Below are 25,494 nucleotides of genomic sequence, written 5' to 3' on the forward strand. Positions count from 1 at the left end.
TATGGGGTCGGAAAAGTTTCCTTCTGTGCGTTAAATACAACCGTTATTCACACAAATACAATATACCCTATTTACTCTTCGAGTACCGGGTATAAAAAGGAACTGTCAATATTTCCTTTAAAACCTACCTCTATAGCCCAATAGCTTGTTCAAAACATGTTCAAAGATAACAAATTTGCACAGAGATCAATTCAAACTAATAATTCAGCGAAAGTAGAATCAATATATTGATGGGAGTTTTCGGTAAATGTTGTGGGTTGATGTCTATTTAAAATGATTACAATGTTACGCCAAAATGATTCGTAGTTTTTCTTAAATTAAATTTAAACCTCTGTCGCACCGGACCAAAATTCCGAGGTAAATAACAGTTAAAACTATACAGGTTAGCCGAGATTCAACAATTGTTCTAGTACTTTTAATAGATATTTTAATATGTTATAAATACCTTGTCGGAGAGTATTTTTTAATAATCATCTTTCTTATGGCAGATAATAGCAATAGAACGCAAGAAATCCTCATAAAATTAAATTCTGGTAGTCTTGTATCCTTAGGTAAGGTGATTTGTAGATTCCGACACACAGGAATATGGAAATTGCTTATTGAATATTGGACTTAGTTTAATCGGTCGTAATTGGAATATTAAACATCCACAATAAAAAAAGAGTGTTAAATAACGCCAATACATATTCTGTTTTCACAAAAATATATTTATGCATAACTTATGAAAATATTTAAAATAAAATATAAGTAGATTAAATTATCTGAAACGTTTTCAGTTTGTAAACATTCGTTGGTTTTTTTTTAAATGTTATTGTGGAGGTCTACAGCGTCCAGCTGATGTTCCAGAAAAGTCCAAGTCTTTTTGTTCAATGATAGGAATCCGGTCATCGTACAATGTTGGTGCTTGCAATATAATGCCAGCTGTGCCGACAAGAACAGCTAACGTAAATATCCACAGAAACAGTCTATCCAAGACCATTGCGACGTACTTCCAATCTTCCTTTACCTTTTTTTGTACAATAATTAAAGTAAAAAATATATTTAACGTGTTATTTTAACATACTTTTGTTGAGTCCTCTTGCATTTTGGTATGCTCCGCTATAAAACGGACACAGAAACAGCTTTTGTGGATTCTAGGTGGACATTTGGAGTGTGAAAATGCAGGGTTGTTTAATATTGGACTTTTCATCCCGGAAGAACCAATATCTAAGTCGGGAACAGCTGCCAAATCGTCAGAGCTACAATTAGTAAGTGTTGGTAACGGGCCATGAACTTGACAACTGCCACCAAATGGCCCATTAGCAGTTAAGCTGTAATTAAAAAAAGAAGCATATTGTTAATAAATACATATACAAACCTGTTGGAGATGACAAAAATGTTAGATGATAAAGTTACCAAGATTTATGCTTTGACCGTTTTTCGGCTGGCTCGAAGCTTACATAGTGTTAGATTTATGTTAGAATTTATGTCGGTAATGTATAGTAGAAACTATAGAAACTGTTAGAAACTGTAGAAACTATCCGACCATATAGAGTACATATGTACGTACATATATACATGATCAGCATCAAAAGCTAAGTCTAGTTCTCAGAAACTATAAGAGCTAGAGTCCCCGTATTGTGTGGATGACTCATGCGAGATCAAGTGTGTTTCAAAATATTGTCAGGACGAAAATCTGTGCCAAAATCAAAACCATTTTGAAAATACCAGAAACCCAATTCCATAGGGATTGTCCATTTCTATAAAATTTCCTAATTAGAATCAGATTGGACGCTATTAATGAAGAAACAAATGTACAGTGGCTAACACCCACCCAGATTCAACATCTCTAAATTACCATCCGAGAAAAAGCCACATGGCAATCCAAATGAACGCCCAGCGAATATATGAAGAAAGCAGATTCAATGAGCAGCAGCCGCAGAGAACAACAAGAGCGGCAAGCAAGAGCAAGTAAAAGGCCCGATGGCAAAGCAGACTTATCCCTCCCATGAAAGAATCTAGTTGGAGATCTCGGAACCAGACAGTCAAAATCGAAATAGCTACAAAATAGTGTGGTTTCCCACGCGTCGGTGTGGGTTATTCGCTCAACCCGTAAACTCCGTAAATATCAAATTGTTTCATACTCGGTACTCGAAGAGTATGACTTTATTAGATTTTCACATAGAAGAAACATATTCCTACTTTACAAAGTATATTCATTCTTTATCAGCTTCAATACCCGAGTTGATGTCTGTCTGTCCTGATTCAGAATTTTTAAAGCCTAGAGCAACCAAATTTTTCATCCAAACTGCTCTGATATCACACTGTTGTTGTTGCAAGTGCATATGTAATTCCCAAATGAGGACCGATCTTATTATTAATCTAGACACGATGAAGAAACCTTATTCCACCTTAAACCACCTTATAGGTGGCTGGATCATGTAAAATATTAAGAATACGAAGAGGAAATAGAAAATAATGATGGATCCAATACTTTCCTTTGAGACAACTCTTCCTTAGATTGTGTGTGGCTGTATCGTGATGAAACAAGGCGATCTATATTGGTGGACGAGTAGTATGGATAAAAGCACGCATGTGTTTCCTTTAGGAGCAGTTTACTGAAAGAAGTTCACAAATGGAAAAAGGAGGTATACATATTAGTATTTTTTAGACCCTTAAGATAAATACATATGTATGATGGTTATGTTTATAGCGGATATTTCAATTTTTCTTTAGACGCTGATATGAAATGACTGCACCATCAAGGTTCAAGTTTCGTAAAAACTTTAAAACTGAATACAAAATACATTGCTCTTCATATTGGTCTAGACATTTCCATACAGATTGTAACAAAACTCACTAATAGGTAGTATAACAATAATAGTTCTTACCTTGTGTCAAAATTATATGTTGGTCTCTTTATAAAAAGGAATTTAGGCAGAAAATCAATAAAAACTCGTTTTACCCACGGAGCCATTCTATGAGTTTGCGGAGAACGGAAGTGAACGTTTAAAACAACGACGGTAACGCAGATACTTTAAATATATGAAACAAAATTAAATTTATGAATTTATTTAAGAATTACAAAATTACCTTATTGAAACGAGTATCATAGCAAATATTAGGTATTTTCCCAGCAAAGGTACCACCAGCGATGTAGGAGGTATGATTTCGACAACCAAAAGAAAGAACACGTGAAGGCTAATCAAAATGGATATTGACAATGTCACCTAAAAACATAAATTGGAATGTATATTACTTCAAAGATTTCAACAAATTTACATATATTACAAACCTTTTCTCCGCTATCGGATGGCAGGTAGAAAGTTAGTACAGTCAAAAATGAAATTCCCATGCAAGGTATAATTATGTTAACTGTGTAAAACAGAGTTTTTCTTCTCATTGTTATATTAAATGTAATGTCCAAGTAAGGTTCATCGCAGCAAGTGTAAAACTTTTCATTTCTAAAGAAAAAAAAAACATATTTATTTATTATTATACATTTTCTACACGCATATCCTCTACAAAAATATACACTATAGCGAGGAGGAATGTTGTGAGACGCTTCGTAAGCGTCACATCTTCTAAACCAGTTCAGTCAGTAAATATCCACATGCTTACATACATACAAACATATGTATGTTACCTTATGATTTTTCGATTTTTTTCACTCTTCAAACCAACACGCCCTTTCAGCCACTCTTTCCCAGAACCACTCACTGCACGAGGCAGGGTGCGCGAGAGAGAGAATGTGGAGTAGCCAAAACAAATTAATTTCTTCATTCTGGCTATTCTAATGATCCAATCGTATTCGTTGATATAATAGATATGACAATTCTCTACGGATCAGCTGATCCGCGAATTTGGGCCTCTCGTATTTTTATACCCAGTACTCGCAGAGTAACCCTATTTATATTGTATTTGTGCGGAAATAATGTAACACACAGAAGGAAGCGTTTCCGAACCCACAAAGTATATATATTATTGATCATTATCGATAGTCGAGTCGATATAGCTATGACTGTCTGTCCGACCGTCTTGTGGAGCGCTTGGATCTTAGAGACTATAAAGGCTAGAGCCACCCAGATGTCTGTGTGCTCACACTGTTATAAGTGTATTTCAAAATTTCGCCACACTCCCGCAAAGGTCGAAAATCTGCTGTATCCATAATTTTGAAGATAAGAGAAAACATTCCGTTGGGAATGGCCATATCTATCAGATCACTGAATTGGGATCAGATTGGATCATTATTATGGCCAGAATGAGGGAATTCATTAGCAGTGGTTACCCTCTCCCCATCCAGCAGTTTAAAACAATTTTTCTTTACTCATTTCACACTCTGCTTCGTGCAGTGTTCGGATCTAGGGGAGAGGGGCGATCTAAAAGAACGTGTTGGAGTGAGGAGTGATGTAGCTGTAGATGACATACATACCTATGTAAAATGAGAAGGGACGTGTGAGACAGAGTGTGAATGAGAGAACGTGAAAAAAAAACATATATAAGCTGCGGGACTGGGTGGGTTTAGCCACTGCAAATTAATTTATTCATTCTGGCTATAATAATGGTGATCTGATAGATATGGCCATTCCCTACGGAATGGCGTTTTTAGTTTTCTTTTATCTTCAAAATTGTAGATTTGGGAGGTTTTCGCCCTTTTGCGGGGACGGAAGGGAGCGGGGCTAATTAAATACACTGGTTTCAGTGTGAGCATACAGCAGTCCGGAGCCAAAATTTGGTGGCTCTAACGCTTATAGTCTCTGAGAACTAGCCGACAAACAAGACGGACGGACCGGCAGACGGACAGACAGACATGGCTCTATCGACTCGGCTTTTGATGCTGATCAAGAATATGTATACTTTATGGGGTCGGAAACGTTTCCTTCTGTGCGTTACATACAACCGTTATTCCAAACAAATACAATATACCCTATTTACTCTTCGAGTACCGGGTATAATTAACGTAGTCTCAATTGTTGCTTACGCACGTCAGATGCGTTCGTTTATCTATGCAAGCGGCTGCTCTCTTTTTCTACTGGAGCTGCTGCATCTAAGCAGTTCTCTCGCGCTCCATCTTACACTCCTGCTCGGCTCGGAAGCTGCTCTCTCGTTTAATTTATGCATAGGGCACTGGAACTGATATCCATTTCCAGCGGTCTCCGTACCCTCTACCAGATCCTGGTTATACAAGCCATATATACGGTAATGCTGCTAAATAAATTGTGAATATATAATTGTTTTCTATCAACCCGTTTGGAACTTTTATTTAAGAAATCAACAGCTACTAAAAACGCTTAGTAACTCAACATTTGGTGACCCCGACGTGATCTGTGCATACAAAATTAGCTAGTGCAAATCACGATCTAAAAATAAACATTTAAAAATAACCCAACCGATAACCTCATAACTGCATACAAGCAGTTCTTCCCGCTACGAACGTTTTTGCTGCTGCTGAGTTGGATACTACAAACAACATTCCAGTGACCAGGGCGCAAAACAGGGTGTTTTTTTTAAAGCTGAAGTCATCGGAATGATGCGAGAAGATAAAAAGGATGATGAGTGAGAAGCTGAGCGGGCTAGTTCACAGCCTCAACCTCGTTGTAGGCCTGCATATTCCCTGCATCCTATACAATTTCCAAGGTATAGCGGCGTATATGCTTATTGCACTATCGTATCATCCTGACCTTACCAACATAGAGAAGTTTCGGCATCTAAGTCTTTATTAGGTATTGGAGAGAGTTCGGTCGCTGGAAATCTCGTACGACAACTACCAAAAAATGGTTCCGTGTCCATGCCTCGAGCGATTTCGATTAAGGCCCTGAAGCTACTGCTGCCCAAGGCTAATCGGTTCCGCTTGGAACTACTACTACTTATACTACTACTTATACCACTGCTCCCTCTACCTCAGCATCTACCTATTCAGCTCCTTTTGCCCAGGGTCTCAGTAATGATGTTGTTCTGCTAGCCACGGAAACAGTTTTTGTCAAAAATCGTTGCGGAATGTTGATTCCCGGCCGAGCGTTGCTTAATTCCGTATCTCAGCTCCACTTAATAACTTGTCGCTTCTCAAATCAGCTTCAGCTGCGGAAGGTAAATTCATCGACTATGGATGAAGTCACGGTCAATGTTGGCCTGCACTCTTGCTCGACGGAATCCTCAATTCTCCTCACTGCTGTCGTAGCCTCTAGAATCACCAATCGTCAGCCAAGCTTCTGATTCGATTTCCGCAACTGGAACATGCCAGTAAACATACCACTCGCCAATCCAGAATAATATTCCAGTAATTTTTACGAACTCCTGTGCGTTGCTTAGGTCAAACTATTGCCAGGATTGCCATCAATTAAAAAACTCGCCTGGAATGGGTCGTCTTGGAAGGTTGCTCCCGTGGCTGCTAAGGATAACACAGACAAGCGACTAGGGGCAACACTTCGACGATTTTGGAAGGTAGAAAATTGCAGCAAGTCCATAATAAAACAATAAAATCATTGTGAAGCTCACTTTGTTAATCACTTCCAGCGGTTGCAAGCCGGCTATTATTGTGTTTGGCGTCCGTCCAAGAGGATTTGCGTATGTTTCAGCTGGACACCGTTACTTATGGGACATTTCTTATCTGTGCGGGCGATGCATCAGGGCAATGGAAGAGCAAATATCGTTTCCTGTTGGGCCTCCTGTCAAGAGGTCAGTTCCGACTGAGGAAATTGTGCTCGATGAAGTTCGACCATGGAAACGACTTTACGTATTCGAAACATTGGGACTTGCCTGGGATCTAGTTTCCGATCAACGTTTTTTTCTCGTTGTCGGCCCTTTAGTCGTTTTCACATCCCTGCAGGAGTTTCGTGTTGTCAACAATAGTGAGATTCTACGACCCTCTCGGCCTGGCTGGGCCTGTCATTACAAAATCAAAAATATTTCTTCAGCAGTTGTGCAAGGAAAAGTTGTCCTAGGATGAGAGCTTGCCCTCCGCTCTGGCCACTGTGTCGCGGGAAACATGAAGCAGTTTTTGTCAGATTTCTGGGATTTTGTGACATCAGCATCGAGACTTATGGTTACTGCACTTATGTTGGGTCTAGTGGTCAGCGTTCCAGTCAGGCTGATCCGCACATATGCTATCATCGATACAGACTCGGATCTGGATAGCGTGCTATCCTTCAGACACACCGAGTAAGAAAGCCTCCACTGCTAGCCGGAATCCTGGCTTAGGGAAGGGCCGAATCGTTCCAGGGCATAATGGCAGCGTTCTCTTTCGTAGTGACCAGACGTGTTTTTGTTTTGCGCTCCGTATTTTCCTTTATATTTTGAATAAACGCCGGGTTTTATTTCGAAATAATTCTTCTATAATTATTGAATAGCTTGCCGCTTTTCTTAACTATCTTAATACGCGAGTGCATGCCTATTATTTTGTTTAAAATTAAAATCGTATTCATTTGTGCGTCGGTTAGTTGTGTGTTTGTGCTTTTTCTTGTTGTAAGTACGCCCTCACTATTAACCGCTCTCCTCTCTTGTAGTTGCGCTTCTGTCTTTCACTCTATAGCTCGAGTAACTGTTCTCCCTCTCTCGCTCTCAATACTTTCTGTGCAGTGGCGTGCGCTCACTGTTTTAGCTGCCGCTGCGCTTGTTCTTCTCTCCTCTCTGCGCTCATCTGTTTTCGATCCCGCTTTAACATTTCTTTAAGCAATTGGTCGGCACACTGGTCCCATTGCTATTTGTTTTGTGAATATAATTTTTATTTATTTTATTTATTTATATATTCAAAATAAATAATAAAAAATGGAATACTTGGTTGTGTGCTCCGCTAAGGCTTGCATCCCTTGCTGGCTCTGCGATAACGTAGTGCACGCAAAATGTATTGGGTTCTCAGGCCTCGTGGGTGACGCAATTTCGAAGCGTAATGGTCTGCATTACAGTTGCGTCCGTACAGCCAGATAGCTCTTACTGTACCAGTGCAAATACTCCGTCTGCGCTTTCCCGAAATTCCTCGACTGGCACCCGAAATTTTTCGTCTACGATCGGCTTCTAGCCATGGAATCTCAATTCAGCAGTTTTAAAGTGCTGAATGAGTCTCCTAGGCGCAAAAAAGTCACTCCTCGTGATCTGCAAGTGCCTGTCCCCCGACCGCTCGCTGCTGATTAACTGTCTCCGTCCACTCCGATAGTGCAGCAGTTAATTTCGTTCGCTACTCCAAGGGCAACGACAACTGCTGGTGATGTTCAAAGCCGATGGCTTAGCTAGTAGAGCCTCTTGTACGTCGGTCAATCATGACATCGCAGGCACAGACAGCTCAGGCAAGGTTTCGGGTAGGGTAGATAAAGCTAGGGTGGTCAATTATTTGCAGGGCCTGGTGGCCTATAACGGCAGTGTCCTACCAGATCTGTGGTGCCAAAACCTCTGGTGGGAGTCCCACCAATGCGGCAAGTGTTTGTCTCTCGGCTTGCCCCTGCCCTCACATCTAATGATGTAACTGCTTTTATACAAAGCAAAATAAAAGCCGTTGGCTTAAAGGTGGAGAAGTTTAATTTCTCATATGCCAGGGAGATATCCTCTTTCAAGATTAGCGTGTCTCCAACTCATTTCGAGACCATTTGCTCTTCCAAATTTTGGTCAGAGCACCTGGTTGTGAAAGAGTTTAAGGCTAAGAAGAAAAATAGGCCCCCCATAACTCTTCCTAGTAGTGAGGCCAGTGGTCCTTCCTCCTCTGCTCCATTCCCCTCTTCCCACTGCAATTCCTTGCAGTCAAAAAACTAACATCCCTCTTTGTAGCCTATCAAAATGCTCGCGGCTTACGTAGTAAGCTGAGCTCTCTTTTTATGGATAGTTTCACATTTTCATCCCATGTTATTGTGTTTACCGAAACCTGGTTAAAGCCGGACATTCTTAGTTCCGAAGTTTTGGCAGATCGGTACACAATTTATAGGAATGATCGTTCGTCTCGACGTGGAGGAGGGGTTCTGATTGCAGTAAACTCTAACTTTACGTCGGAACTTTTCATAGTCCAGGTCTCACAAGACCTGGAATTCCTCTGTGTTAGACTGATTCTTCCCGGCCAGTCTATTTATGTCACTCGCTCGTATATTCCACCGTCTTCGGATGTACTAATATACGAGCAGCATTTGTCTGCCTTAAAAACTGTTTCTTCCTCGCTATCAGATAAAGACCATTTAATAGTTCTTGGGGATTTCAACCTGCCAGGTACTGTCTGGTCTTCGGTTAACGAGTCAAACAACCTTGTGCCCATGTCACGACATGAGTTTATTGATGGCTTATTAGACCTGTCCCTGTCTCAAGTCAACCATGTAAAAAACTCCTTGGGTCGATTGCTTGATCTGTGCTTTGTCTCGGATCCGACCGTAGCGTTGTTAACACGAGCACTCCCGCTCACTATACCTGAAGACTGCTATCATCCTACTTTCGAAGTGTCGATAGATATTGGACCTACTGTATCGGATCGTGCGGGTAGGCTATCTGAACGCGTCCGCTGCTTTCGTAAAGCCGAGTTTACGAAGCTCAATAACTTAATTCGAAATTTTGATTGGTCCGCTCTGTACTTGTGCAGTGACGTCATTGAAGGCACAAACATTTTTTATAATGTACTTGACACAATTTTTGACACGTGTGTCCCACTTTCATGTCCGACTAGATCTGCGAAACCTCCTTGGTTCACCAAAGAGTTATCCAGTCTAAAAAATCTAAAATCAAGACTATTTAAAAAATCTCAAGAAGTTGGTTCTCCCTCTTCTCTTTCTAATTACTTAATAGCTCGGTCAAACTTCACTGTTCTTAATGCTCAATGCTATAGGAACTACCTCCTTCGATGCAGGATACGTTTTTCAAAGNGTCCAGGTCTAACAAGACCTGGAATTCCTCTGTGTTAGACTGATTCTTCCCGGCCAGTCTATTTATGTCACTTGCTCGTATATTCCACCGTCTTCGGATGTACTAATATACGAGCAGCATTTGTCTGCCTTAAAAACTGTTTCTTCCTCGCTATCAGATAAAGACCATTTAATAGTTCTTGGGGATTTCAACCTGCCAGGTACTGTCTGGTCTTCGGTTAACGAGTCAAACAACCTTGTGCCCTGTCTCAAGTCAACCATGTAAAAAACTCCTTGGGTCGATTGCTTCTAGACACGAAACAGAGCCTAGGCTGGCATCGCAACAATTGTGCTCGTGAGGGCGAGTGATATGGACTTCTGACGATAGTAGGATGAAAGCTTCACAGCTATCTATAACCTGGATGACATAGCCTAGCACGCCCATCCGATAGACTTGCGCACCGCTGCTTTCGTAAAGCCGAGTTTACGAAGCTCAATAACTTAATTCTAAATTTTGATTGGTCCGCTCTGTACTTGTGCAGTGACGTCATTGAAGGCACAAACATTTTTTACAATGTACTTGACACAATTTTTAACACGTGTGTCCCACTTTCATGTCCGACTAGATCTGCGAAACCTCCTTGGTTCACCAAAGAGTTATCCAGTCTAAAAAATCTAAAATCAAGACTATTTAAAAAATCTCAAGAAGCTGGTTCTCCCTCTTCTCTTTCTAATTACTTAATAGCTCGGTCAAACTTCACTGTTCTTAATGCTCAATGCTATAGGAACTACCTCCTTCGATGCAGGATACGTTTTTCAAAGGACCCTAAACAGTTTTACAACTTTGTAAACAGTAAGCGTAGAACGTCCGCACATCCATCCTCGCTATCATTTTTGAATATGTCCCCAAACAATGATCAGGCAATCGCCGATCTTTTTGCTCAATTTTTTCAAACCACCTATTCCCAGGAAAGCTACCCAGGTCATATGTATCCATATAGTTTACCAAGGTCGAATGGCATTTTCTGCCCTTTGTTAAATGAAGGCTCCTTACTTCATGAACTTCAATTAGTTAAGCCGGTATTCTCACCGGGCCCTGACGGAGTTCCCGGTTGTGTACTCAGGTACTGTGGGCTCAGAGAGACGCCTGGAAACGAATTTGATAAGTGAGATAGATAGGTAAGAAGATCGAAAGGGGGGTAGACCTTCCTTAGGAAATATTAAGGAGAGGTATTCTTTCCATCGTTCAGACTGCGATTTTTGATATCTCCATATAGATTCAATAGGCGATAAGGATTTTACAAGCTCTTTGTTTTAACTCCGCACTTGCATCATCTCTGCAAATCACTTATATCTCCAGCTCAGCACGGATTTATACGGCGACGATCAACAACCACTAATCTTTTAGAGTTCACCTCCTTTGTAATTAAAGGCTTCCAAAGTAACTTGCAGACGGATGTTATTTACACTGACTTCAGTAAGGCATTCGATTCCGTAAACCATTCTCTTCTTGCACAAAAGCTCAACCTTCTAGGGTTTCCGCCCAATCTGTTGAGATGGATTTCTAGCTACCTGTGTTCTAGGTCTCAAAGGGTCCTTTTCAAAAACTCCTTATCTTTACCTGTTATGGTTACTTCTGGAGTACCACAGGGTAGCCATTTAGGCCCCTTACTTTTCACACTCTTTATTAATGACCTGCCTTCTGTATTAACAAATTCTCGAGTACTTATGTATGCGGATGATGTTAAACTCTGTGTCCAGTATAAGGACATTTCATTTCACTCTCGTTTGCAATCTGATCTCAATAGCTTTCAGTCATGGTGCTGTGCAAATATGTTACAACTTAATGCCTCGAAGTGCAATGTTATGACTTTTTATCGCTCCAGCCCCTTCCTGGCTCCTTACACCCTCTGCGGTAGTTCTCTTGAGAGAATTACATTGGTTGATGATCTAGGTGTTAAACTAGACCCCAAGTTAAAGTTTTCTGAACACATTTCTACCATGGTAAATAAAGCCATGGGTGTGCTTGGGTTTATAAAGAGGTGGTCAAAGGAATTTGAGGACCCCTATATAACGAAGACTCTCTATATCTCGCTTGTTCGTCCGATTTTAGAATACGGCTCATGTGTATGGTGCCCTCAGTACAACATACATCAGGACCGTATTGAATCAGTACAGAAAAACTTTTTATTATTTGCCCTACGGGGCCTCAACTGGGATGCAACTGTGAGACTGCCATCCTACCGTAGTAGACTTCTTTTAATAAATCTTNACTAATCTTTTAGAGTTCACCTCCTTTGTAATTAAAGGCTTCCAAGGTAACTTGCAGACGGATGTTATTTACACTGACTTCAGTAAGGCATTCGATTCTGTAAACCATTCTCTTCTTGCACAAAAGCTCGACCTTCTAGGGTTTCCGCCCAATCTGTTGAGATGGATTTCTAGCTACCTGTGTTCTAGGTCTCAAAGGGTCCTTTTCAAAAACTCCTTATCTTTACCTGTTATGGTTACTTCTGGAGTACCACAGGGTAGCCATTTAGGCCCCTTACTTTTCACACTCTTTATTAATGACCTGCCTTCTGTATTAACAAATTCTCGAGTACTTATGTATGCGGATGATGTTAAACTCTGTGTCCAGTATAAGGACATTTCATTTCACTCTCGCTTGCAATCTGATCTCAATAGCTTTCAGTCATGGTGCTGTGCAAATATGTTACAACTTAATGCCTCGAAGTGCAATGTTATGACTTTTTATCGCTCCAGCCCCTTCCTGGCTCCTTACACCCTCTGCGGTAGTTCTCTTGAGAGAATTACATTGGTTGATGATCTAGGTGTTAAACTAGACCCCAAGTTAAAGTTTTCTGAACACATTTCTACCATGGTAAATAAAGCCATGGGTGTGCTTGGGTTTATAAAGAGGTGGTCAAAGGAATTTGAGGACCCCTATATAACGAAGACTCTCTATATCTCGCTTGTTCGTCCGATTTTAGAATACGGCTCATGTGTATGGTGCCCTCAGTACAACATACATCAGGACCGTATTGAATCAGTACAGAAAAACTTTTTATTATTTGCCCTACGGGGCCTCAACTGGGATGCAACTGTGAGACTGCCATCCTACCGTAGTAGACTTCTTTTAATAAATCTTCCATCCTTAGTTAGTCGTAGAAAAATGCTTGGTGTAATTTTTATGCACAACTTGATCAAAGGGGGATGTAGACAGCCCCGACTTGCTGAGCCGCATAAACTTTACGATTCCCATTAGACCCACTAGAAACTTTATTCCTTTGTTCCTTCCACTATGTAGATCGAATTAGGCCTCACACGAACCCTTTAGGGTTTTATGCTCGGATTATAATTCCCACTACCACATTATATCCTCAACTAACTCCCTTCCTCTTCTTAAATCTCTTATACTAGCCTACCTCTCCCGTAGTTAGTTTCATTTTAGTTTTGTCTTGTTTCTGATTTTGGTAATTTTTGCTTGCTTAGCTATAGCTTAGCTTAGTCTAGTTATGATTAGCTCTAATTTTCCTCGAATATTAGCCTAACATCTATCTTTCCTGCATGCTCGCGACCGGTTCGGTTAATCGCGCCGCGCGTCATGCGGCAGCGCCCCTCGGTCGGTTGGGCGGGAGGAGGGCTGCGTTCTGCTAGGTTCCGCGCGTAACAGGCTTTGGCTTGGTGTCGCATGGGCCACTTGATGGTGCAGTCATTGCATATCAACGTCCAGAAGGGAGGGAATGAAGGCTAAAGCGCAATACAAGGCGACCCTCAAAATACAGAGACGAGGCAAGACGGACTCCCAGAATGAGAAGGCAAAGATAAAATGGCCTAGCTAAAAGGTAGATGAAGGAGCCTGCATTATGCAACGATGCCCCAAATGAGATCATCCCTACTCGAACACGCCAACAAGGTGGAGGAGATGATGGCCACTAAGAGGCAACGCCCCGTGAGAGTGCAGGTAGAGACACTCCGGCGAGCAAGCGGTAACGAGGCCCCAAGAGCGCAGTCCCTCCACCGAAAACGCCCCTGAAAAAGGTAAGTGCTGTGACCAAACGACATCTCGTCGTGGCGCTCATTGCACGAAACGACGAGAACGGAAAGATGACAAAGGCGCACGCGCGGCTCGCCGAATCATTGTTCGTACGGATGGAGGCAGACCCCTAAGCCCCACCTTCGAAGGTGCTGGGTGGCTCAAAGGCGTCAAAATTCTCAAGTACAAAGACGACCCAACTCTAAGGTGGCTGACGCGCACGTTTTGCCAACTGGAGGCGTTGGGGGAGGGGCCCAAACTGTATTTCTCTTCCCCATCCCAATCCAATGGGACCGCGCGTTGAAGCTACTTCAACGAAAGACCTCAGAGATTGGGAGGCCACGACCGATCCTCCAGATCAACAAGAAGGCGGAGGACTTCCTATACCCGAGATTCGGGAAGATGGCGTGGTGTATTGTCAGAGTGTTCTTGTGCCTCAAAAACCACCACTCCAACGATAAAGACGCACACACCCTGCATGTAGGCGAGGTGGAGAAGGACCTAGTTCTGGACACCATCGTGGAGGCCGCCCAGGGTCTGGCGATAAGCGACTCCTCAGAGGACGGAGATCTGACTATAGTGGTCAACCCGTCCGGTGTAGTTGGGCCGGCCACCCATGAAAAATAGCGTGCTGCAGCTCAATCTACATAAAAGCAAGGCAATGAAGGAAGGACCGTAGCTCGAACGTAGCTTTAGTCCAAGAGCCTTGGATAGCAACCGGCAATTCAGTGGTAGGACTAAAGACCCCCAACTATTACGTTTTCTACTCAACACCGGTAAGCAGGAAAAGAACCGTAGAAAAGGGAATCCACGCTTAACATATGTCTCATAACAGCATGGATGAACTGACAGTGGTGATGCTAGAGAGCGAGGAGAAGCGCCTCATGGTAGGTTCCTGCTACATGGCACACGACAGGCCCGCACCAGAGAAGAACTTAGGAGCCTTTTAGAAGAAGCCGGTTCCAACCATCAGCAACTTCTCATTGGTACGGAGGCCAATGCCCACTACAGTGTGTGGGGAAGCCCCGATATCAATGACAGAGGTGAGTCACTCCTAAACTATATATTAACAACTAGTCTCGACGTAGCGAACGTGTTGGAGGAGCACACCTTCGCAGGTCCCAGCTCGTCAAACGTGCTAGACCTAGCACTTGTAGCGGGTAAAAGTACCATGGTATCTGTCTGAAGAGTCTTGGACAGACTATCCTTCTCATACCATAAGTACATTCAGTTCATGTGCGAATTAAAAATATAGAGATTCGAGAAGCTGATTTTAAGCAACTGAACTACAACAACAACACCTTGGATCTTATTACCTCTGTATACGCCAAATTTGCGCAAAGGGCTTATGGCCGGAAGCAATTAGTATTTGGATATAAGTAAAATGAATTTGTAGCATTAAGATATTGAATTGTTGCATTTTGACATGCTCACAGAAGTTTGGTGCTATAGAACATACATGTAATATGTGAATATCGATAGACAAAGAGGAAGAACATGCATGTAATAGGTGAATAGCGAAATTTAAAGAAGGAGAGTATTAAATTGATTGAATTCCGACTCGGTCGAACCAGCAGCACTTGGCTTTTTACTTCGAGATTTTTATTCCGAACTGGTTGCGAGGAGTTGCGGAAACATTTGGCGCCCGAGCAGGGACTTCTTGGAAAAAGTTCACGTCCCATTTGAAGCTCATCGTTGGAGCTTAATTCGTTTTGGATTAATTACATACGGAGGCTTGGAGCTGCTAGCGTATTGGAAGCTGAAGTGTCGGCTCTGTAATCGGACTGTGAGTAGTATATAGATTGGTGAGGCCAAAATAGCGGCACACCCTATATGTATGTTGCAAGTCGATAGTAATTAAAATATAATAAAACATTAAAAATTGCCATATAAAGCTGGTGTGTCTGGTGAACAGTGTTAAACACACATTGGTGCTTAATATAGTGTGCGGCTAACTCGAGATAATTGAGGTTCAAGTATATGCAAGTGTGAGTGGGAGTGTACTTAGTTCAATTGGAACTTTAATTAATAAAAAAGAGAAAAGACACTCGCACACATGCATGTATGTACATGTGTATGTACGTATTTCGGAAAGTGCATAGAGTTCGTAGCCTTGAACTGATCTTGGAATATCGTGTGCAAGCGCAGCGGCAAAAAGTAGTTAAAAGCAAAGAAAAGAAAGAAGCTACAGCTGTGCTCACGCGTATATGACACTTTTAAAGGAAATACATACAGACATATTAAGCCGGTATATTGTGCATTGCTTATTGCGAAATTCAATAATTTCGAGCCCTACGTTGAGGGCATTGTTGAAGTCAGTTAGAAATTTGGGTACTGCGTTTGAGTGCATTTTTGAGTCCGTGGTTTTTTAGAGAAAGATCGCTTGAGTGAGTTCAAATTTTTGGAACCACGTTGAGTGCATTGTTTAACTGATTTAATTTCGGTAGCTAATTGAGGGTGTGAGCATTGTAACACCTAGCTCAAACAGCTATAATCAGTTGTATTAACATTGGTTAATAGTAGTGGGAGCAACATGGCTCCTAAAAAAGGCAAAGATGCGGACTTTAGTGCTTCGCGAGAAAGTTTGATGGCTTCATTAAATCGAAACAAGGCATATATTTCGGAGAAATATGCAGCAATGGTTGCGTCAGAGTTAGAAGCGCGATTGAGTCTGGTCGAATCAGTTTTTACGCAATTATGCAGCATCCAACAACAAATAGAGAATGATAGTGACGATGTTCGTGAATTTGAGAGTAGACAAGAAATTGAAAATTTATATTGTGAAATAAAGGCTAAAATTCTGGCACAGTTAGCCCAAAGGGGCCGTCAAGCGGCATTTGGTGCAAGTCCGTCTGCTAATTCTACGCTGTCAGTTTCGTCGGGAAGTTCACGTGCTTCGAAGTTACCTAAGTTGAAGTTGCCCGAATTTAGTGGAAAGGTTACAGAGTGGACAAGTTGGTTCAACACTTTTGAAACGTTGATAGAATCGGACGATGAGGTTGACGAACTGTCAAAATTTATACACTTAAGGTCGTGTTTAGGCCCAATTCCCTTGCGGACGATTGAGTGTTTGGAGCTGTCTGCAGCAAACTACAGAAGGGCATTGCAGCTGCTTAAGAATCGATTTGAGAATAAGTCCATTATTGTTCGAGCCCATGTGCATGAGCTTTTTAGCATAAATAAGCTAAAACATGCTAATTCGGATTCACTAAGAGGATTAGTTGATGCTGTTAACTCTCAGTTGGAGGCTCTACGCTCATTAGGCAGTGAGAGTGAAATCTTAGACGCGCTTTTGTTCCACTTAGTCCAAAGCAAGTTGGATGAAGACTCACTGGAAAAATGGGTGAACGAATTCGATTGTTCTCAATTGCCATCATGGAAGGCGCTTTCGCTGTTTATAGTCAACAGAGGCATTAACCTAGCGGGTCGAGAAGTGAGAAAACCAGGGATGGTTAAGACTAATAACATCGGAAAAAGGGCAAGTTTGGCGGCCGCAGTAGATTCAAGTGGAACTTCATGCCACTGCTGCTCAGGTTCGCATGGCGTAAAGGTGTGTCCGAAATTTGCTTCTCTGACTCCTCTACAAAGGTATTTTGAAATTAAGAAACATGGTTTATGCTTTCGTTGTTTTAGCAAGCGGCATCGAACCAGGGAATGTACGGCGCCATTGTGCACTATCTGTAATAAGCCACATCATATCTTGTTACATAGGGAAGTAACCAATGGAAATGCAACAAGGGCTCTGGGCAATGGCCAGGCATCGTTGCAAAGTTCGCTTCTTACAAATAGAGGAACCAGTTTTTTAGCTACTGCCATTGTACTGGTTAAAGGTGCAGATAGTAGATTCTATAAATGCAGATGTGTTTTAGANATTTGAGAATAAGTCCATTATTGTTCGAGCCCATGTGCATGAGCTTTTTAGCATAAATAAGCTAAAACATGCTAATTCGGATTCACTAAGAGGATTAGTTGATGCTGTTAACTCTCAGTTGGAGGCTCTACGCTCATTAGGCAGTGAGAGTGAAATCTTAGACGCGCTTTTGTTCCACTTAGTCCAAAGCAAGTTGGATGAAGACTCACTGGAAAAATGGGAGAACGAATTCGATTGTTCTCAATTGCCATCATGGAAGGCGCTTTCGCTGTTTATAGTCAACAGAGGCATTAACCTAGCGGGTCGAGAAGTGAGAAAACCAGGGATGGTTAAGACTAATAACATCGGAAAAAGGGCAAGTTTGGCGGCCGCAGTAGATTCAAGTGGAACTTCATGCCACTGCTGCTCAGGTTCGCATGGCGTAAAGGTGTGTCCGAAATTTGCTTCTCTGACTCCTCTACAAAGGTATTTTGAAATTAAGAAACATGGTTTATGCTTTCGTTGTTTTAGCAAGCGGCATCGAACCAGGGAATGTACGGCGCCATTGTGCACTATCTGTAATAAGCCACATCATATCTTGTTACATAGGGAAGTAACCAATGGAAATGCAACAAGGGCTCTGGGCAATGGCCAGGCATCGTTGCAAAGTTCGCTTCTTACAAATAGATGGAACCAGTTTTTTAGCTACTGCCATTGTACTGGTTAAAGGTGCAGATAGTAGATTCTATAAATGCAGATGTGTTTTAGATTCAGGTAGTCAAATTAATTTTGTGACAGCCAGATTTGCGTCACAGCTAAACCTTCCAGTCAGCGAAGTGCAGTATTCACTAAATGGTATTGGAAACTTAAGTCCGAGGTTGTCGGGGAGATTGAAACAACGTTCAAGTCCAGAGTGACAAACTTTGTTGCAGCAGGCAAGTTTAGTGTTTTGCCAGAAATAACACGGTATCATCCCACAGCGACAGGAGTCTTAAAGTCACTAGTTCCAAAGAAGGTAAAACTTGCAGATCCTTCATTTGATTCGGCAGAAGAAATAAATATGCTACTTGCAGTTAATTTGTTCATCAGCTAATAGTAGCTGGTCAAATTAGAATGGGATTAAATAAGCCAGTACTACAGAGATCGTTGTTAGGTTGAATAGTGGTGGGCGAGTGTATTCCTGACGAGAATGTAGCGTTGATTGTGAATAAACCTGATGGTCCAAGGCAACAGGAGGCTGACCAGTTGCAAAATTTGGTGCAACAGTTCTGGCAATGCGAAGAGGTGTTGCGACCCGGAAAAGTATTAACAGAATCGGAAAGGATTTGTGAAGAGATGTTCGTGGCTACAGTGAAACGAACAGACGATAATCGTATAGTAGTTCGCTTGCCTTTTGCACAACCACAGAAGTCGCTAGGGGATTCCTGTAATATCGCTTTGACTAGGTTTTACTTGAATCTTGCTTTCAAGTCATTCTTAGGTCTCGAGTTCTCTCGAATGCGTCTTAAATAGCTACTCATATCTGTTAACCTAGTAAATCTCCTCCATCGCCGACTATTCTATGTGCTCCACTTTATATAGTACGGGGTAGTAGGCCACTAAGCGGGTCTTTCAAACTGCTGTTTCTTGAGAGTCGTATTTGATGCATCGTGTAAATCAAGCAATGGGCTTGCGTTAAACGATACAATGCTGGTAGGAGCAACGTTGCAACCAGATTTGTTCGAGACCCTTACTCGATTCCGGGTTTATCGATTCGCATTGACTGCTGACATCTCTAAGATGTATAGGCAAATATTAGTTGAGACAAGCGACTGCAATTAATTGTGCATTTTATGGCGTAATTGTAGTACTGACCCAATTAAGGTACTACGCCTTAAAACGGTTACCTATGGAACCAATTCAGCACCTTTTCTAGCAGTTAGATGTCTTTACTATTTAGCGGATCAATTTGGGGAATCAATTCCATTAGCTAGCGAAGCTGTAAGGCAAAACTTCTACATGGATGATATGCTAGCTGGAGCGAGCTCTTACGAGCAGCTAAAGGAATTAAAACCTGAAGTTACCGAGTTGTTAAAGTTGGGGAGATTCGAGCTTCATAAGTGGCGTTCTAACAGCTATTGTGAAGGAGATCGTGCAGACGTAGTAGAACCGTTAGAGCTACAGGTAACAGATACAGCAAAGACGCTTGGAATATTTTGGGCTTCGAGGATTGATAAGTTTAAATTTTCGTACGTCGCAAGTAACTTGGACAGCATTACGAAGCGTATCGTGTTATCAGAGTTAGCACAGTTGTTTGATCCAATGGGATTTCTAAGCCCCCTTTTGATTTTAGGAAAGATTTTCATGCAAGAACTGTGGTTGCTAAAGCAGCAATGGGGTGAGGAGTTGCCACCAAGCTATGCGCTACAATGGCAGAAATACAGAAGCGAATTGGAACTTGTTCATGAGTGTTCGTTGCCACGAGCTGTAGTGCCAGTCCATGCATAGGCAGACAGAGTTGAGCGGTATGGGTTCGCAGATGCCTCTTGTAGAGCTTACGGAGCGGCGGTATATGTTCGCGTCATTGATAAGCGTGGAGGTATTTCAGCAAATTTGTTGGCAGCCAAATCGAAGGTTGCACCTGTTCGAGTAGTATCGCTACCTAGATTAGAATTAGAAGGTGCGAGACTGTTAGCGCAGCTTATGGAAAAAATCAAAAGTTGTACACCCGAATCATTTTCTAAGGTCGGTTACTTTACAGATTCGACAATTTTTTTGAGTTGGATCGCATCGCATGCTAGTCGTTGTGGCCAACAGAGTAGCTATAATTCAAGAGCTGTCGAACGCACAGGAGTGGCACAAAATATAATCAAAGCAAAATCCGGCAGATATCGTTTCTCGAGGGCTGTGCACAAGTCAGCTAAAGGCTTCGTCGCTGTGGTGGCAAGGGCCAGAATTCTTGCAGTTGCCTGATGAGCAGTGGACACTTGGGGAATGGCAAGGTCCAGAGGGGCTCCCCGAAGAACGAAACAACAAATTTAGCCTGCTAGCCTGTCCAAAGATTATAGTAGATGACATAATAGGAGGTAGTAAATATGCTAAGGATTTTTTAAAACTAACGAGAGTATTTGGTTTCGTTTATCGTTGGCGTCAAATTGCACAAAAGATTGATTCGACTAGAGCTAAGGAGCTAACGGCACTCGAATTAAAAGGTGGCTTGAATTATGTAGTATTCAATTTGCAAGCTTTAAGTTTTTACACTAAGTTCGAAAAATTACGCAATGGCAAAATTATAAGTTCTTCAAAAATTCAAGCACTTAACCCGTTTCTAGACCAGTCTGAGGGTATAGAAATAATTCGTGTAGGTGGCAGGCTGTCTAGGGCCAATGTACCATTTGACACCAAAAACACCATGCTTTTACCAAATAATCATATTGTTGTAAAATCATTGTTTGAATATACGCATCGAAGCAACATGTATGTCGGAGCACAAGCGTTATGTGCTTTTGTGCGACAGCGTTTTTGGGTCATCAATGCTAGAAAACTAGCTCGCAGCACCATAAAGAGTTGCATTGCATGTTTCCGCCAACGTCCAATATTAGCTACGCAAATTATGGGTTCCTTACCAGCAAGCCGAGTGCAGCAAGGAGTGAAGGCCTTGGAACGTACTGAACTCGACTACGCTGGACCGCTATGGATGCACTTCAACCAAAGAGGACGGCGGCCTATCAAGGTTTATCTGTGCGTTTTTGTGTGCTTTTTGAGCAAGGCTTGCCATCTAGAGCTTGTATCAGACCTGAGCACCAACGCATTTATAGCCGCACTCAAACGATTTTTTGCTCGGCGTGGGATCAGCGCAGAGCTGTTCTGTGACAATGCCACCAATTTTGTTGGTGCTTCACGGGAGCTGAAGGCAATAGCGGATTTGATCTGGAATGACAGTGGCAAGCACCAAATTGTGGATCCGAGCTGCCAACTCGGTGTCAATTTCCATTTTATCCCACCTCGATCGCCGCATTTTGGAGGACTATGGGAGAGCGCAGTAAAGGTAGCGAAGCAATTGTTGGTGCGAAGTCTCAATAGCACAGCGCTTAACTACGAGGAACTGGTCACGGCGATAGCACAAGCAGAGGCAGTGATGAACTCACGACCGCTTCACCCACTTTCGTCGGACAGTAATGACTACGAGGCATTGACGCCGGGTCATTTCTTAATTGGTCGACCATTGAACTGCATGCCTGAGACATTTGATGAGGACATTTTGAAGTTATCTGCTGCTAATCGATGGAAAAGAATCGTCGCAGTACACCATGCATTTTGGAGACGCTGGTCGCTGGAGTATTTGACGTTGTTGCAGGAGCGAAGCAAGTGGTCTTCGGTATGCAACAACATTCAACCAGGCATTTTGGTCTTAATTGGAGAAGACAACATACCCCCAGGACAATGGGCTCTGGGTCGTGTACATCAAGTTCATCCTGGCACTGATGGTATAGTTCGTGTAGTCACCATCAAAACCAAATCAGGCTTGTACAAGCGCAACATACACAAGATCTGCCCGTTACCGATTGAAGACACCGAGTAAAATTGTTGGAAGGAGCTTCCAAGGCCGGGAGTATGTTTACGCCAAATTTGCGCAAAGGGCTTATGGCCGGGAGCAATTAGTATTTGGATATAAGTAAAATGAATTTGTAGCATTAAGATATTGAATTGTTGCATTTTGACATGCTCACAGAAGTTTGGTGCTATAGAAAATACATGTAATATGTGAATATCGATAGACAAAGAGGAAGAACATGCATGTAATAGGTGAATAGCGAAATTTAAAGAAGGAGAGTATTAAATTGATTGAATTCCGACTCGGTCGAACCAGCAGCACTTGGCTTTTTACTTCGAGATTTTTATTCCGAACTGGTTGCGAGGAGTTGCGGAAACAACCTCTATGAGAATACATGGATTTATTCACGGCCATAAAAGCGCCTGGACTGGACGGAATATTCCCAGCCATGCTGCTACCACCACATAGTTCTTTTAAATATACACCGCATATCTAAACACAGGTTATATCCGTATCCAATGGGGAACCTCCCGAGCTGTCTTCCTCCCAAGAGCATGAAAGTGCAACCATATGAACTCCAAGGATTACAGACCGATACGCCTTACCTCTTTTCCACACTACACCGGAAAATCTGGATATACACATCAGGAGCGAGGAAGGGGGACTGATGTCAACCAACCAGCATGCTCACAAAAAAGGGAAATATGTGGAAACTTCACTCGTTAGTAGCTGCCATCGAGAAAGGCCATCACGACAGAAATATGCGCTAGGAGTATTCGTAGATATAACGATAGAATAGAAGCGACCAACATCCACCAAACAATCGACACATGAATTAAGAACCACCCAAGTTGTAGACGGGTTCACTCAGAGTGGGGCACCGCTTCAATGGTGAAGGGGCACTACGAGGCACACCGCATGCTGGAGTCCTGTCTCCCCTTTTTTGGAAACTGGTCATTAGGAGATTTGAGAGGAATGCCCCGAAAATAACAGCCTATGTGGACGACATAAGCATATATATTACGGGTGTATGTCTATCGACCCTCAACTCCATAAAGCAACTTACTCTCCAGGAAAAATGTCAAAGGGCGGAAGAAGAAGGACTCAGTATCTACGCGGATAAGACTGAATTCATCCTCTTAACCAAGAGGTACAAGGTACCGACATAGATTCCCTCGAAAATCGGCCAAACCTGGCTTGCACCAAAAACACAGCTCAAAACCTCGGCACTGTACTGGACAGCAAACTGGGATGGAGACCCAATGTGTTGGAATGGGTCAAGAAGGCCACTGCTGCGCTTTATGCATCTTAGAAGATGCTTAGCAGCACGTGGTGTCTGTCTAATGCATTGGATCTACATCTTGGTGGTACGACCTTTTCTGCTAAATGGACTATAAAACGTACTATAGGCTGATGCTATTATAAGCTACCGGACCGATGCAGCATATTTCAGGCGGAAGTTTTCGCCATCAAGAAAGCAGCAGAGCTCGCTCAACACTTAGCAAGAGCAGTTTAAAACTTTTATTAAAGAAATCAAAAGCTCCTAAAAACGCGTAGGAGCCAATACCCCTTTAATTCTCGGGGCACCGGTTATTTAAAGCCGGTACTTTAAGCCGTAAGATAGTTGAAAGAAATCGAAATAGCTATATATATACATTGTTAATTTAACCCGAACATAATTTATTTTGTGATGCTGCAAACTGCAATAATTCTATTTCTTCAATTTAACAATGTCAGCACAGGTTTTTTTCTGTTGAAAAAAACCGAGATATTAGGAGATGGTATTAAAAATGAGATCATCGTTCAAACGGCTTTTCAACCGTCATAGGCTGGAGTAGACAGTCATCACCTACACATTCACGGAATACAGGCAAAAGATCGCCATTAAAAAGGCAAGTAAAGAAATATAAATAGAAAGAATTACATCGAAAGAGAAGGGACGTGTGAGACGCTTCTTACGCGTCAAAACTTTTATACCCTGTACTCAGTAGAACATCTGTCTGTACCTTAACGGATTTTTCAAAATTTTTAAATTTACATTTTTTCTAAATCTTTTATCAACATCTACGTAACTTCTCACGTTAACACGCTCCTTTAGCTCGCCCCCCTCCCCTAGCGACACAGTCTGCAGAGGCACGGACAGACAGACATGGCTCAATCGACTCGGCTATTGATGCTGATCAAGAATATATATACGAATTTTAACCAATTTTAACTCAGGCGTCTCTCCATAGATTTTGATAAGCAATACCTTAAACGGCGTCTAGTTATGCACCTGTCAATAAAACAATAAAGAACACATAATATAATTTTTTTCGACGTTTCCAGACTTTTAGTAGCGTATTCGGTTAGTTTTCTTATTAATATTTTTCTGAATAAACTTCATTAATTAATTTATTTCAGTTCCTTACCTGACAGCTGGCACCTCGAGAATATCCCATTCAACAGACATATAAAACTCGGATAAATCCACACCAACATCCACAACGTTGCTTCCCAGTTGCTCATCCATGTGCCTCAAGTCAACCTTAGAAAATGCAAAAAACAATAGTTAAATATAAAATATGTTAAATTCATTTGGTATTGATGTTTTTACACACAGTTACAAATAATTGGAAGAAAAAGTGATCTTTGCGATAAATAAAACATTAAAAACTAAATAATGATATATTTATGAAACTTATGTATTTTGCCAATTTAACGTATGTAGAAAAAAACTCGACAACACATGCAAACTATTTAAACCTCATTAAAAAATTTCGTTACTGCTCATTAACATTATATAACTTTACGAAAACGTATAATCAAACAAATACAAAATGCAACAATAGTTTAGGCTTCGAGCACGAAGCATTTAATACCCCTACATATTGAACTATATGTATGCATTAAACATATGAAATAGTACTTCAATTTTGATTATTTTGGACAGTTTTATATATATCTGTATATGCGCAGTATTTTCTCTTCACAAGCAAGAAAATTTGTCTCACAAAGTTATATATTTATGGACGATATACCGATTTGTAAAATGTTCGGATGAATTTTGAGTAGTTTATTAAGTAAATATAATTAAAAAAGTCGGGATAATCAATGACTTTTTTATAAGTAAAATAATTAGAGCTGCGTTAAAATGATAATTGTCATCTTAAAAAAAAATGGATTGAATGTAATATTAAATGCAACAGAATACAAAAAAAAGTATACTGCCAGACAAAAACGCTTTGAATTGAACAGTCTGATGTCTCGGATCCGCCCAATCTTTTGAGATTACTTTCTAACTACCTTT

At 41.6% G+C, this 25,494-nt stretch overlaps 1 protein-coding gene across 9 annotated transcripts in view; it reads right to left on the bottom strand.

Moving 5' to 3' along the window:
- Positions 1-203: 203 nt before the first annotated feature.
- Positions 204-25,494, bottom strand: part of LOC117590199 (acetylcholine receptor subunit alpha-like) — a 53,904-nt gene continuing 28,613 nt past the window's right edge. For 4 of the 9 annotated variants that reach the window (XM_034282642.1, XM_034282646.1, XM_034282641.1 and 1 more), the window contains 8 exons: positions 24,617-24,732; positions 24,457-24,480; positions 3,275-3,443; positions 3,073-3,209; positions 2,871-3,014; positions 2,478-2,597; positions 1,064-1,310; positions 204-1,006 (listed from right to left, as the gene is read on the bottom strand). In XM_034282642.1, the coding sequence (XP_034138533.1) occupies positions 809-1,006; positions 1,064-1,310; positions 2,478-2,597; positions 2,871-3,014; positions 3,073-3,209; positions 3,275-3,443; positions 24,457-24,480; positions 24,617-24,732 (1,155 nt within the window). In that variant the 3' untranslated portion in view covers positions 204-808. Of the gene's footprint in view, positions 1,007-1,063; positions 1,311-2,477; positions 2,598-2,870; positions 3,015-3,072; positions 3,210-3,274; positions 3,444-5,891; positions 6,403-6,474; positions 6,862-24,456; positions 24,481-24,616; positions 24,733-25,494 lie in introns of those variants that run through there. The other 5 variants (XM_034282645.1, XM_034282647.1, XM_034282643.1 and 2 more) reach the window with 2 other exon arrangements.

This window comes from Drosophila guanche, unplaced genomic scaffold (genome assembly GCF_900245975.1).
Source record: "Drosophila guanche unplaced genomic scaffold, DGUA_6, whole genome shotgun sequence".
NCBI classification, from domain to species: Eukaryota; Metazoa; Arthropoda; class Insecta; order Diptera; family Drosophilidae; genus Drosophila; species Drosophila guanche.